The sequence below is a fragment of the Achroia grisella genome, unplaced genomic scaffold, assembly GCF_030625045.1.
Source record: "Achroia grisella isolate CSIRO2021 unplaced genomic scaffold, CSIRO_AGI_Agris_v1 utg640, whole genome shotgun sequence".
Classification (NCBI taxonomy): domain Eukaryota; kingdom Metazoa; phylum Arthropoda; class Insecta; order Lepidoptera; family Pyralidae; genus Achroia; species Achroia grisella.
The window spans coordinates 3411543-3423757 of record NW_026712977.1 but is presented as its reverse complement, the minus strand read 5'-3'; the positions used below and the strand labels follow the sequence as shown (position 1 = coordinate 3423757).

Here is a 12215-nt window from a genome sequence, read left to right as displayed (position 1 = left end):
GAAACAAAATTGACAGGTGTCATTCCTTATATGAAAATATATAGTGATTACTTGCTTAACGCGAAGAGCGGGAAGTTTTGAATCGTAGAACGCTGAACGATATTTAATAATCGTATCTCTATTTTTTTTCTAAACTATATTTACCACAAAATATGTTGAAGCAATTATATGTGATAAAATAATAACAAATATGTCACCCCTCTTCTATTTTCACCATCAAGTACGTGCTAATTACAGTGTAATTTCTTTAAATTAACAGATTAAGTAACAATTGTTGTAATATGACGACATCTTCCTTCTAAACCTATATCGATATCTTTCGACTCTGCAACCGACTTTACAATTTATACGGATCCTTATTTTAAAATTCTATTAAATTTTATATGTGAATAGGGTCAATTCGGCTCCCTTCCATTAGTTTACATCTCCACATAACATAGATTTAAGTTCAGTGTAAATCGCGTTAACAATGTCATGCAGTACACTATCATATAGTTACTAATGTAGTCCAGTTATTTCATCTCTGAAAAGTGAATATCCACTCACACTTGTACAGGAAACAAATAATTTAAGTAGCGACACCTTAACACATTATATTAACACTGCAGTTGTGAGGTAATAACCATAGCAAGAAAAGAAAAATACTGTTATGTTGATCATCAAATACCAAACTTGTCTCGCTTATTCTTTGCTCAGAAAGCACAATTCTTTGACGCGAGAGTTCTTAATCCTGCGTAATTTTTGAATGGATCATAATGGAATGGTGTTAGCGCCAGCGGGATACACTGTTATCGCTGCCAGCTGGGGCATCAGTGGAAGATATCACCCCCCTTATCCGTGATTTTTGTGTAATTCTCCTTGTTAATACAATTTTTTCCAGGAAATTTTGTATTAATTAAATAAAAAACATATAAATGGAATAACTTTTATTTAAATACCAACAGACAATATTAATTGCGTTATAATAATAAGTACTTATACAATAGTTAAATAAAATAAATATCTTTATTAGCATGACTTACAATTGTCCATTATATCTATTTAAATTATGTTTACAAGTGCAGTAGTTGTAACATGACAAAAGCAGCCTAAGTTATATATATGTCAAATCCTCAAATTTTAACATAAAATACCTACTTTTTTGTAAAAAAGTAGATACCATCATTAAATCTACAACACATATGGAGCAAAATATCAATTAACCAATATTAAAACATTTCACTTAACAATTTTTAATAATTAAAAGAACTAGATCTTTTAAAAATATATAAAGCATTAACAACAAAATTGTGTTATGAACGATACAATACAAATAAAGTAGCACATATTCTCAATGCAATGCATTGTAGATTACAATTCTACATACATTAAATGAAACATTGTGTGTTGAATGTTATACATAGAAAGATTTTGTTGGTAATATCTTGTAATAAAATAAAATTGTTCTATATACTTTATTTGCACGTTTCAATGTGTCGTAGATATAATTGAAATGATTTTAAAAGCGAAAGTCCTTAATTCTTATTCAGTTTCTATAACTTAGCTTGCTTCTTTAAGCTAACGTAGCTTCATAAGTGCCACACAAATCAATTTGCAACAATGGACTAAAAAATGTTCTAGAAAAATATAATTAACATATCTATATATTACAACTATTAACAGCAGGTTCTACGGAAAACTTTATATCTCTTTGGCTTTTATATTTATTGCTTTAAAGTAATCACCGTCCGCGTTGTACAATTTGTTACCGATTCGTTTCCATTCCATAATAAAATGCTATCTCTTATTATCAGGTACCAATTACTATCAATATGAATATCTCTATATACATATATATGATTACTTTTTCTGAATAAATGACATATCAAAACAGTCAAATTACATCGGGGATAGAACCTTGGAATACTGAACGTAGGTTCTTTTTACTATGATGGCATCCATTAAAGAGAGGATTGCCTGAAAATTATTGCACATGGAATCGAGAGAATGGGTTCTCGTGCGAAGTCGCAGTAAACAGTATGTAATATATAATAAACTTGTAAACTATATTAGCGACTTTAACATTAAGGCGCTATGGTGTAAAAACGAAATAGTCGAAAAATTAACTATTGAGGTAATTATTACATTTTTATCTATTTATTAGAAATACAATCCAGATGAGATATTTATTATGAAGCGTGCCAGCGACCTCATGAAACTTTAGTAGGTAAATAATATAGCTAACCTAAGTAATAATGAAAATATTCATTAACAATAATCACACTAATAATTTATCACTGTTTAAGTCTACTTCAAAAAGCCTAGAATTAAAGATAACACAGAAATACTAGCATATCTATATAATAGCAACAACACACAGGAATTCGTTAAATGTCTACCTATATAATTAAATTAGTTATAATTAATGCGAAATTAATACATCCAAAGTCAATAATATACAAATACATGTCTACCAAATGTTTGATGATAAGAACACTTTTACCAAATTATCTAATCACAGCGATGTAGAGAAACTGGCAGTGAGTACGAAACTCAATGTGAGTTACACGTTACAATGATTCTCAGTTAAACGGCCTACCAACGCAATGGTTGAAACCAGTGGCAATTATAGGTAAGAGAGATTATTCTAAAGGTTGCCAGCCGCAGCCGGCCTTGCAGCTATGCTGATCAATGTGGGGACGAGTCAGAAGGCACTCCAAACTGGCGGAAGGACTTATGGAGTGGTCCTGGCTGACGGATACTTTAGTCTAAAGGCATCGCTGGACATTTTAAACTTGACTATCGGAGAAAACTACATCGCCGCACGTATAAATGTACAAATTTCTCATAGTATTCCCGCCGTGCCGATTTTAGCCCCACCACACCTGCTCCCATATTGCGCCCGATTTTAATGTTCTGTGTGTATCGTCTTACCCGGAAATCCTTCTCGAGTAATGAATCCGCTCATAAGATCAGGTAAAACGTTACATACCTTTAGAATTCTATCGCTTCTATTTTCGAATCAGTGGAGGTAATATACTGCCTACAATAAATATATTAAAATGTAATAATCTAAAAATATAAAACGACCAATTGTTCTATATACATAAATTTTATATACAAAATCTCGTAAACGCCTCTAACAATTTGAATCAAAATTTGTACTTTGATAACGTTGTTTATTGTAATTTCATCTATATAGGTACGTATTTGCACTGAAATAGTTTTTATAATAAAAATAAAATACCGAGCTAGCTCGGTGATACCACGATACATATTAAATAATAAAATGTTTGACCTGCGACTCATGCACATTAAAAGAGCTACGGATAGATAGAACACTGAATAGTTTTAATCAGACAGTTATAATGTCAATTAGCTTTAAAACAATTTAAGAGATTTTGTTGTGGAAAGTTTAGTAACCGTGACTAGAGATGTGCAAATAAAAATATACTCAAAATGTAATTATTGTAACGTATTACAGTTATAGTGAAATCTATACTTTAGTAGAGAGACAGAGAAATCTAATGCAATATCATTAAAACTTTCTAGAACGGCTTTTATTTATCATGTATTCGCCTAACTATTTGTTATATATTGATTAATTTTAAAATATTAAACGATCTCAAGTTGAGGAGAGAAAAATTTGAAGTCTACCTAATTTTCTAATTGTACTACTTAAATATTTAGAGGGAAAACGTTCATAAAGGCAAGAGTAATTGTTAAGCCTACCTACTTATATTTTAATATTATAATATCTACTGTTTATAGTAATAATTTATTGTAGTATTATGGAGAAGTTTTCATTAATCAAAATACGTGGTAATTGTAATGTAAATATGATGAATGCTTTGCATAAGATTTAACCAATTAGTAACCATAGAAATGAATTGTAAAGTTATTGTAGTAATTAACTTACAAGAAACAAAAAATATCTGCCGTTTTGTATAGAACTATGTATATAAGTGTATAATTTTATTGTTATTGTATATATTATTGCATATTAACGTAACAGGCAAGTTATAAATAGGTAGGTAGTTCAATAGTTTAACAGCTTTATATTTTCATTATTTAACGTTACATTCATTTAGTAATCAGAATTAACATTTTTATATTTGCATTTATTAACAATATTGAACTTTAAAGGTTGTATATGGTATTGTCTATTTTTATACTATGATAAACGCACATTTTCTATGATGAAGTCCCTAATGTGAAGGGTGCCATGAGTGTCACAGTGTATTGTGTGAAGTCCATTTGTTTATATGGATAAGCAAAACCGGATATTACATGTCTTAAGAAGGAGATTATGTTTTTGCCATCGAGAAGTCAATTTTAACATTACTGCTATTATAAAAAACAAAATTTTGCCTCCATAATGTAACATAATTAGAATGATCTTATTTTATGGAGCTGCAACGGTTTTTTTTAAATGTTAGATAACTTTATATGGTAGGTCAAATCAGGTTTTTGGTACACTAATAAAAAGTACTTGACTCGTTTAAAATAAAAAATATATTGAACTATATGTAATAAATAGGCCGCTCTTTCGAATTTATTTAAACTAATTGTAAATAAATAACAAACATTTGGGTTGACATGTAAAAATTTTTAACGCGAAAGACTTCGTAATACGTATTTTATAAATTATCCATAAAAGAAATCGGAAGTTTAGCTAACGGAACGTCAGAAATCTAGATTACTGACCTATTATATCGCACGAGTTTCAAAACAATATTTTGTCTTAATTGTACACAAACTGACCTCGCAATTGAAGGAACAGTAATAAACCTCACCTAATATATAAAAGTGTCGGTGGGTTCATGGCACCCTCCCTGAGGAATGAGGTAGTCATTTTACTGCTGTATATAAATTATTCTAGTGTTTAAACTTAAACATGAACACAAACCTAGTTCTTTACACCTTAGTGATAAGGCAAGGAAAACATTGCATATTCAGGATATTTGATTTGTCTGTTAGAATACTATACTGCAGTACTCTTAATACATATATATTGTAAAAATAAATAAATCTATTATCTGCTTAAAATAGTTATGTATGTAAAAAGACAATTAAAAATAAATCTTTTTGTATAATGTTGAGTGTATGGAAAATTACGGTTCCTTATACACATAAACATTCATGCCGTTAGAATATTGTCTACAAATATAAACATCTTTAATATATACTCATAGCAGCAGTTAATAAAAATTATATCGCTTCAATCCTATCACAGCTCGTCTGTTAGTTACCATTTGGTTTTGGTTTATCCATTTCTATTTCGAGTTACAACTTTGAGCCATCAACAAGACATGAGATCAATAAATATGCGCGATGGTGCGCATACACGAGCAATTTCTAACTAATTATTACGCAGCAACAGTAGTCAGTCGGTGGTTATATTATTTTGTTACTTCATATCGCACCATAATGATATTTCTCTAGAAACAGTTAACATCGTGCCACAGTAAATTACTTGATATTGTTGTGACACAATTAGTAAATATTGACTAAGATTGCGCAATTAAATTGCCCGTGTATGGGCAAGTCAGTTTATAAATTATATAAACTGGCAGAAATAGTAACATATACGGTAAAACATTATTCTAAAAACCAAAAACACACAAGGAAAATAAAAATAACAGAAAATTAAAAAAAAAATACATAATTTATTGTAATCACAGACATTTTAAATTGTAATGTAAAATTAAAGTGTATTGTAATATATAACTATTCAGCGCTAGACTGATCAACACTATACAATTCAATTATAATATCTGTTCAGAAATATTAACAAATGCAAATAACTAGCATTCAAATTAAATAAATAGCTTAAAATTAATCTGTCAATAATTGATTTCGTCAAAACGTAAAATTATTTAAAATGGAATAAAATTCACTAATAATAATACAATCGAATTCCACAAGAGCTAATAACAATCAAATGCATAATTCGCTAATATACATAAACTGAATGTGGTGTGAGTTTGAGCTCGGGCGTTATCGGCTACGGTCGCGATCCGGTCGCGGTCCGGTCGCGGTCCGGCCGCGATCCGGTCGCGAGACGACCACAGCCGTACGCGGACGTCAGCAACCGCGTGACGAAGGCCCGATCACGTCATGTTCACGCCGAGCGACCGGCTCGCATACTCGTACACGACGTACGATATCGACACCGCCGGAATCACCTTGATGAAGTTGGGCGTGATGCCGCGGTAAAGGCCTCGGATGCCCTCTTGTTGCACTATATCCCTGAACACACCCCGCATAGTACCCTCTGCGCCCCTAGCAGCTTTCTCTGTAATCAAAATTAACAAATTAACTACACATGTATCACACAAATATTACAAAAATTATATATCCATCGTTAACTGTATACCAGCAGCCTAAAGGCAAAAACTATTTCCCTTATATGTCCGTATCGAAGAAAAGCATGTATTAATAAATAAGAATTTATGAATACATGCTTTTTACTATTTCATCTATAACTAAATAAAATAAATATGCTATACCATACATCTGCCATTTAGTACGCTATATCGAATGCTACACAACAGTAAGTGTACAATAATTATTATTTAATAATCACAGATTATCAAAAATATTATTATATATGCAAATTATAGATACCTATATTAAACGTCACAGTGTATAACATGCATAGTCTATCCACGTAATTGTCCACGGTTCATGGTCAACAATCACACTTTCCATTTAGGAAGACTGTATATTTTTATTAAGAATGTACAAAAAAATGGTGGCTGCTCACCTTGGGCCTGCAATCTTGTTCGGACAAGTGCGAGCGGGTACGAACACACCTGTCCCAGGGTACAGGAGGCACTGCCACACGCGAGCAGCAACAGCATTCCTGGCTGCCCGTTGTGAGCTTGGTATTTGCTAATATACTTCTTCTTTAAAGTTTCGTATACAGCCAGATCGATGCCTGCATACGGAACAATGCCCAGGATATTTGGAATGTAACCTTTGTAGAAACACTTCAATCCTTCTCTAGCATAAATTTTTTTGGCCGCATCAACAATACCTTTGTATTGGCCAGTTTTTCTTAAAGCTAATCTTGTCTTTAGCACCTCTAGTGGGTAGATCACAGTTTGACTAACAGCTCCAGCTGTTGCGCCGGCTACGAATCTCTCATGAATTTCCAGAGGTTGATTCTTACGCTCCCCTTTTATTAACCGCTTTACTTGTTCGTATGCGGCGAATTTTATTGCTGATTCGGGGGCGATTTTAATTACATTAATGCCATTCCCTCGCCAAAGTCCGCCTATGCCACCTTCACTTATCATTTTTGCTAAACACTTGCTCATATTTTCTCTGGTAGGATTGACCTGAAGAATAGAATAAATTAAATGTAAGCGAATGTATACCATATCTTGTCGTTATTTAAAAATGTTTACAGAAATATGTGTTATATCACAAGAGATATTAGAATTACGTATTTCATTTGAAGTATTTTAATAAGCAATATAACTATAGTAATTATTCTGAGAGAAACAAATAGTACAGGTAGATTTGATGCAAAGTTGCAGCGTCACGCATTTAACAGTCACAAAGCAATATCTTGTATTATTTTACTCAAAGGCACAATTCCTTAATCCTGAATGGTTCTAGGAGCGTCACGTAATGATACGTCCGTAGCGCTCTTTATGTATATATATAGGCGACGTCTGTTATAAGTCCAGAACATATACAAAACTGACAAATTACGACGAACACTTTTGCAGAGTCTTAGTGGTCATCTTAGGTTTTCATATATCTATGGACAATAATAAATTTCTAATCCCTTACCTGCAGAAATACCTTCAACCGATCGAGCGGTGCTGTGCAGGTCCGGCTGACGGCACCGGCGATGCCACCCGCGAGCAGATGACGCCACCACTTCCCAGATTGTAACTCGCTTTGGGTGAAGTCATCGGGCACGTTCATATCCTCCCCGATATCGAGGTACTGGAAATAAACAAACACTTATCAATACGCAATCAGATAAGAATTAAAAACTTGCCCTTTGTTTTGTTTCGAATAGATTATTACACTTAATAGTACCTTGACCTGATCAACAATAATAAGTAGTAGGTATAGTATTAAATATATATTCGTATCTAGATAGATAGATAGATAGTATATATATTTACGTAATATACGTACGTAATAGGTATATTTACCTTTACAAAAAGACTAGTAAAGTATAAATTGAATGGAAAAAAGACAACTTCCGATATAACTGAAATATTAATGTAAATACAGAACACATAAAACTACGATGTGTGGACACGGATAATCCTTCTCATGCAATACATATAATATATTCGATTATTAACGAATGTTACAGTACAATCTACATCATGTATATTTTAGAGTACACTAATTATAAATATATTTTGCCTTATGTTACTAGTTTAAATTGGTATTATGTCTAAATTTGTAGATATACAAGTCACTAGTAAAGAAAAATTAAGTATTAATTGTAGTTAAGGAGTAATTTAATATATAAAAGTTAAGAGACATATTAGAACTATACGTGCTAAGTTTATTGTATTATTCATATCAGTGACGATATTACACTTTTCCACATAAGGCATCTTCGTCTTCGGTGCAGCTAGTAACTTTCTTTCTTTTTGCTATTTTTGAGCTCCATATTTTACTCTTATATCTTAAGTGTTCAGTCTGTAGAACGTAGAGATCGTATCAAATATTATATATTAACAGTGATTGACATAGTACTTGTATTTTTTCCCTATAAATGTAGACATTTCATTATCATTTATAAACGTAACAATCACGAGATAATGAATTGTAAGTATTTAGTGTCTGCATAATAATAATTTACTTATAAGAAAATGTAATATTTTTTTATTCAAATGGATATAATATAACAAATATTTTTTCTTTAAAGAAATTTGTGTTAAGCTAGAACGAGTGAGTAGTCATTAAACTTGAAAGTTTAAGTTGCGTGTTCTAAAACTAAAATACTGAATTATTGAAAACCAGTGTACAAAAGATGTACATCTTTGGATTCCTTTAGATCAGTGCAGTCTTTTATAATAATACCTTATGATTCTATGTTATTGTTGTCGAAGTCTACGATTATTCAATAGTAGTGAAGGATATCTTTTGTAGTCGAATAAAAATTATAGCCGTCAAAATGCAATGAATCAAGCATTTTGTTACTTTATTGCATCGGCTTATAACAGACGATACCGTGTAACCAGGATATCTAAATTCAATATTATTTTTGGAAACATTTAAAGTAAAAAACGTTGATTGCAATATTTACCAACTTAGCTACTTTACATTATTGTGATATGTAAAGTAGTAAAAACTTATATATTACAATAACTTTACAGTATATCTTATGATTTTATGCACAAGACGGTGTTTAATATCAATGGTTATACAAGAGTCCTAGCTCCACTGAAATACTGGTATTATTCAGTTTCAGCATTACGAAAATTGCTGCCTACACAAGGCAGCAATTTCTTTATTCATATCCAGAAACAAACTTTAATCAGTATAAACAAATAAATTACCGTGGTATCTGTGAAGTGGCACAAAATATTGTCGGGCCAATCCAAACTCAATGTTATGAAGGTGACATACATTTTCCAATGCATTGTGAATTTTTTGAAGAAGCCTGTGTAAACGAGAATTTTTAACATGAACTGTGCCACTCTGTACATTATAAAGATACCAATTAAATTGTAGTTCAGATATCCTTCATTCCAAATTATTGTTAGCCAAGTGACAGCTTATCTATTTTGACGCAAACGGTTATTACGTGTTTATAATTTTAGTCACTATTAAGGTTTCATTCAAATTTTTTTAGTTATCTATTACCGGTGACATTTCATTTGCATGATACATTTATGTACCTATATATATTAATATGTGATAAAATGTTGTTCAATACAAATACTACGTATAGTAAAATTATGACGATTTTTAAAACGTTTGTAATATTTTACTGTGCGTCTCTTATTTGAATTCAGATAATGAGCGTCCCGTCTGTGTATCTACGTTATAATCTATCTATATAGTGTATCAAAACTGAGGCAAATTCATTCATCTTTCTAAGCAGAATTAAGTATCAAATATAAACTTAAAAATGTATATAATTTTAGTACGATTCATAAATATTAACTGACCTGCCCAACTGCGCCTGCATCACACGTATCATTATAATTAGCATAATTTACATAATATATATTTAAATTACAGTCTATGTTATACTAACGTATTAGCTATACTATATTACTGTGGTTTCATCAAAATCCGTTCAATAGTTTTTGCGTGAAACATTAACAAAACCATCAATCCATCCATTCTCACAAACTTTCATGTTAATAATTTTCTCGACGAACATTTCAACTGTTTTCAAGACATTCTTTGTTTCCTGCCTGATTTGGCGAGGCGTGGGTGGACGTAAATAAAAACAGTACAACCCCACTATTAGCATCCGGCTATAATGACTAGTAGAAACCAGTATGTGCCGACATTTTGGAAAGTTGCCTACGAGTTGCGAATTATCTCGCTAACGTGATGATATCTCTACAACCAACTGATTATTAGAAAGCAATAAAGCAAGCCGTCAACATCGGTTCAATTTATAAAAGAAACATTAGAAATAGGTAAAAGGCTTTCCTACAATCGTCTCAAATTTATCACCTTAATTGAATTAAGACAATTTGTCCCATGTTAAAAAATACTGTTATGTAGTAACTGTCATAATTTTAAGACTTATATATTTTTGTCTTGCCTATTACGATTTTAAATTTTCTGTTTATTTAATGATAACCAACAGCATTTATTCATAAAGGTCATTTTTATGCAGGTCCATTTTGTATCAATGTTTGGGCTACTGTGCAATTTAGCTAAATTAGCTATTTGAGTTGAGAACTGTCACAAAATTTAAATTCAAAAGCAACATAAAACATCAGCAGTAGTGTAGTTTATTTAATTTTTGGACGTATTCGGTTCGGTTTTTGCTGTTTAACACATCGCTTTAATTGCAATAGTCGCGGTTACGATTCCTCACACGATACACACATTTCTATGATGAGTATAGTTGTTTGTAATATTCAGTGTGTTTTGTATATCAATATTATGTAGGTCTTAACAAAAATAATGTACCTTAGTATTTCTATTAGTTGGCTAGTAAAGCTTCTATAACACAAGCTCTGCTTTATTTCGAATTAGATGACGCTGTGCGTACAGAATTTTTATTATTATTATTATTTGTTACAAATATAGTGACAGTAAAAATTGACAACCGAAAGATATATACTTTAAGCCTGTTTCCTATAAGATTCATCAAATAAATCAATTTACTCGTTAGAGATGACAGAATACGTGTCGAGTGGGGCCATTTTGGTGTCAAGGGCAGTACAGAACAGCTGGTTCGGTGAGAATTGCTTAATAGTGTTCTAAGCAAGGTTAGTTCTCGACCTTTGCCAATTTTGTAGTTTCCGATATCCATTCTCCGGATATAACTGTACAATGAAATAAAATTGGAACATATGATAGTTTATTAAAGTAATCGTGTCTCAAATACTTTCACTAATATATTTACGTCCGTTTTCTTATATATCAAAATAGTATTAAGTAAACGCTTAAACGCTTCTAAAAGAGAACAAATTAAAGACATTTTTGTGTAATCATGTATGTATTTATAGAGTTAAAAAAAGAGAACATCTGACTATATTAATATAATTTACTAAAGTATGTTAACATACTATGCGTTGTACGAGTATACCCTAAACTGTATATAATGTTACAACTAAAAACAACTCCGTCTAGGCAAGTATTTAGTCTAAATGTTCATATGATCATAGCATAGGAAATTCTTAAATAGGTCTCGGATAAACAAATAAATTGACTACTTAGAAAGTGGTAGCCAGGACATTACGATGTGCATCACAGAATAAAAATAATACAATAGTACTGTAATTTAAATATATTATTCATTGTAATATTTAACTTATTTACCAAAGATAGACTAATCACGCACTCGTCATGACTTCCTGTCGTCCCCTTGGTCATTAAATTGTCAGTTGTGTAATAAACCTAATTTCTGTATTGAAATAAATATAAAATTGTTGTTCTATTTTTTCGAGCCATATTCTAAATTTGTATGTGACAAAACATTCAAATAGTTACGAGTAAATTGGGTTTGAGGAGCTTTTAGTTTTATTAATAAAGTAATGATTAAAATCACGCTTCAT

The 12215-nt window shown here is 31.3% G+C and overlaps 1 protein-coding gene across 3 annotated transcripts in view; it reads right to left on the bottom strand.

The window, feature by feature from the left end:
* Positions 1-5695: 5695 nt before the first annotated feature.
* LOC131849265 (calcium-binding mitochondrial carrier protein SCaMC-2) overlaps positions 5696-12215 on the bottom strand; it is a 72222-nt gene continuing 65702 nt past the window's right edge. For 2 of the 3 annotated variants that reach the window (XM_059199298.1, XM_059199300.1), the window contains 3 exons: positions 7786-7944; positions 6749-7325; positions 5697-6277 (listed from right to left, as the gene is read on the bottom strand). In XM_059199298.1, coding sequence (XP_059055281.1) covers positions 6093-6277; positions 6749-7325; positions 7786-7944 — 921 coding nt within the window. In that variant the 3' untranslated portion in view covers positions 5697-6092. Of the gene's footprint in view, positions 6278-6748; positions 7326-7785; positions 7945-8559; positions 8662-9524; positions 9839-12215 lie in introns of those variants that run through there. The other variant, XM_059199299.1, reaches the window with a different exon arrangement.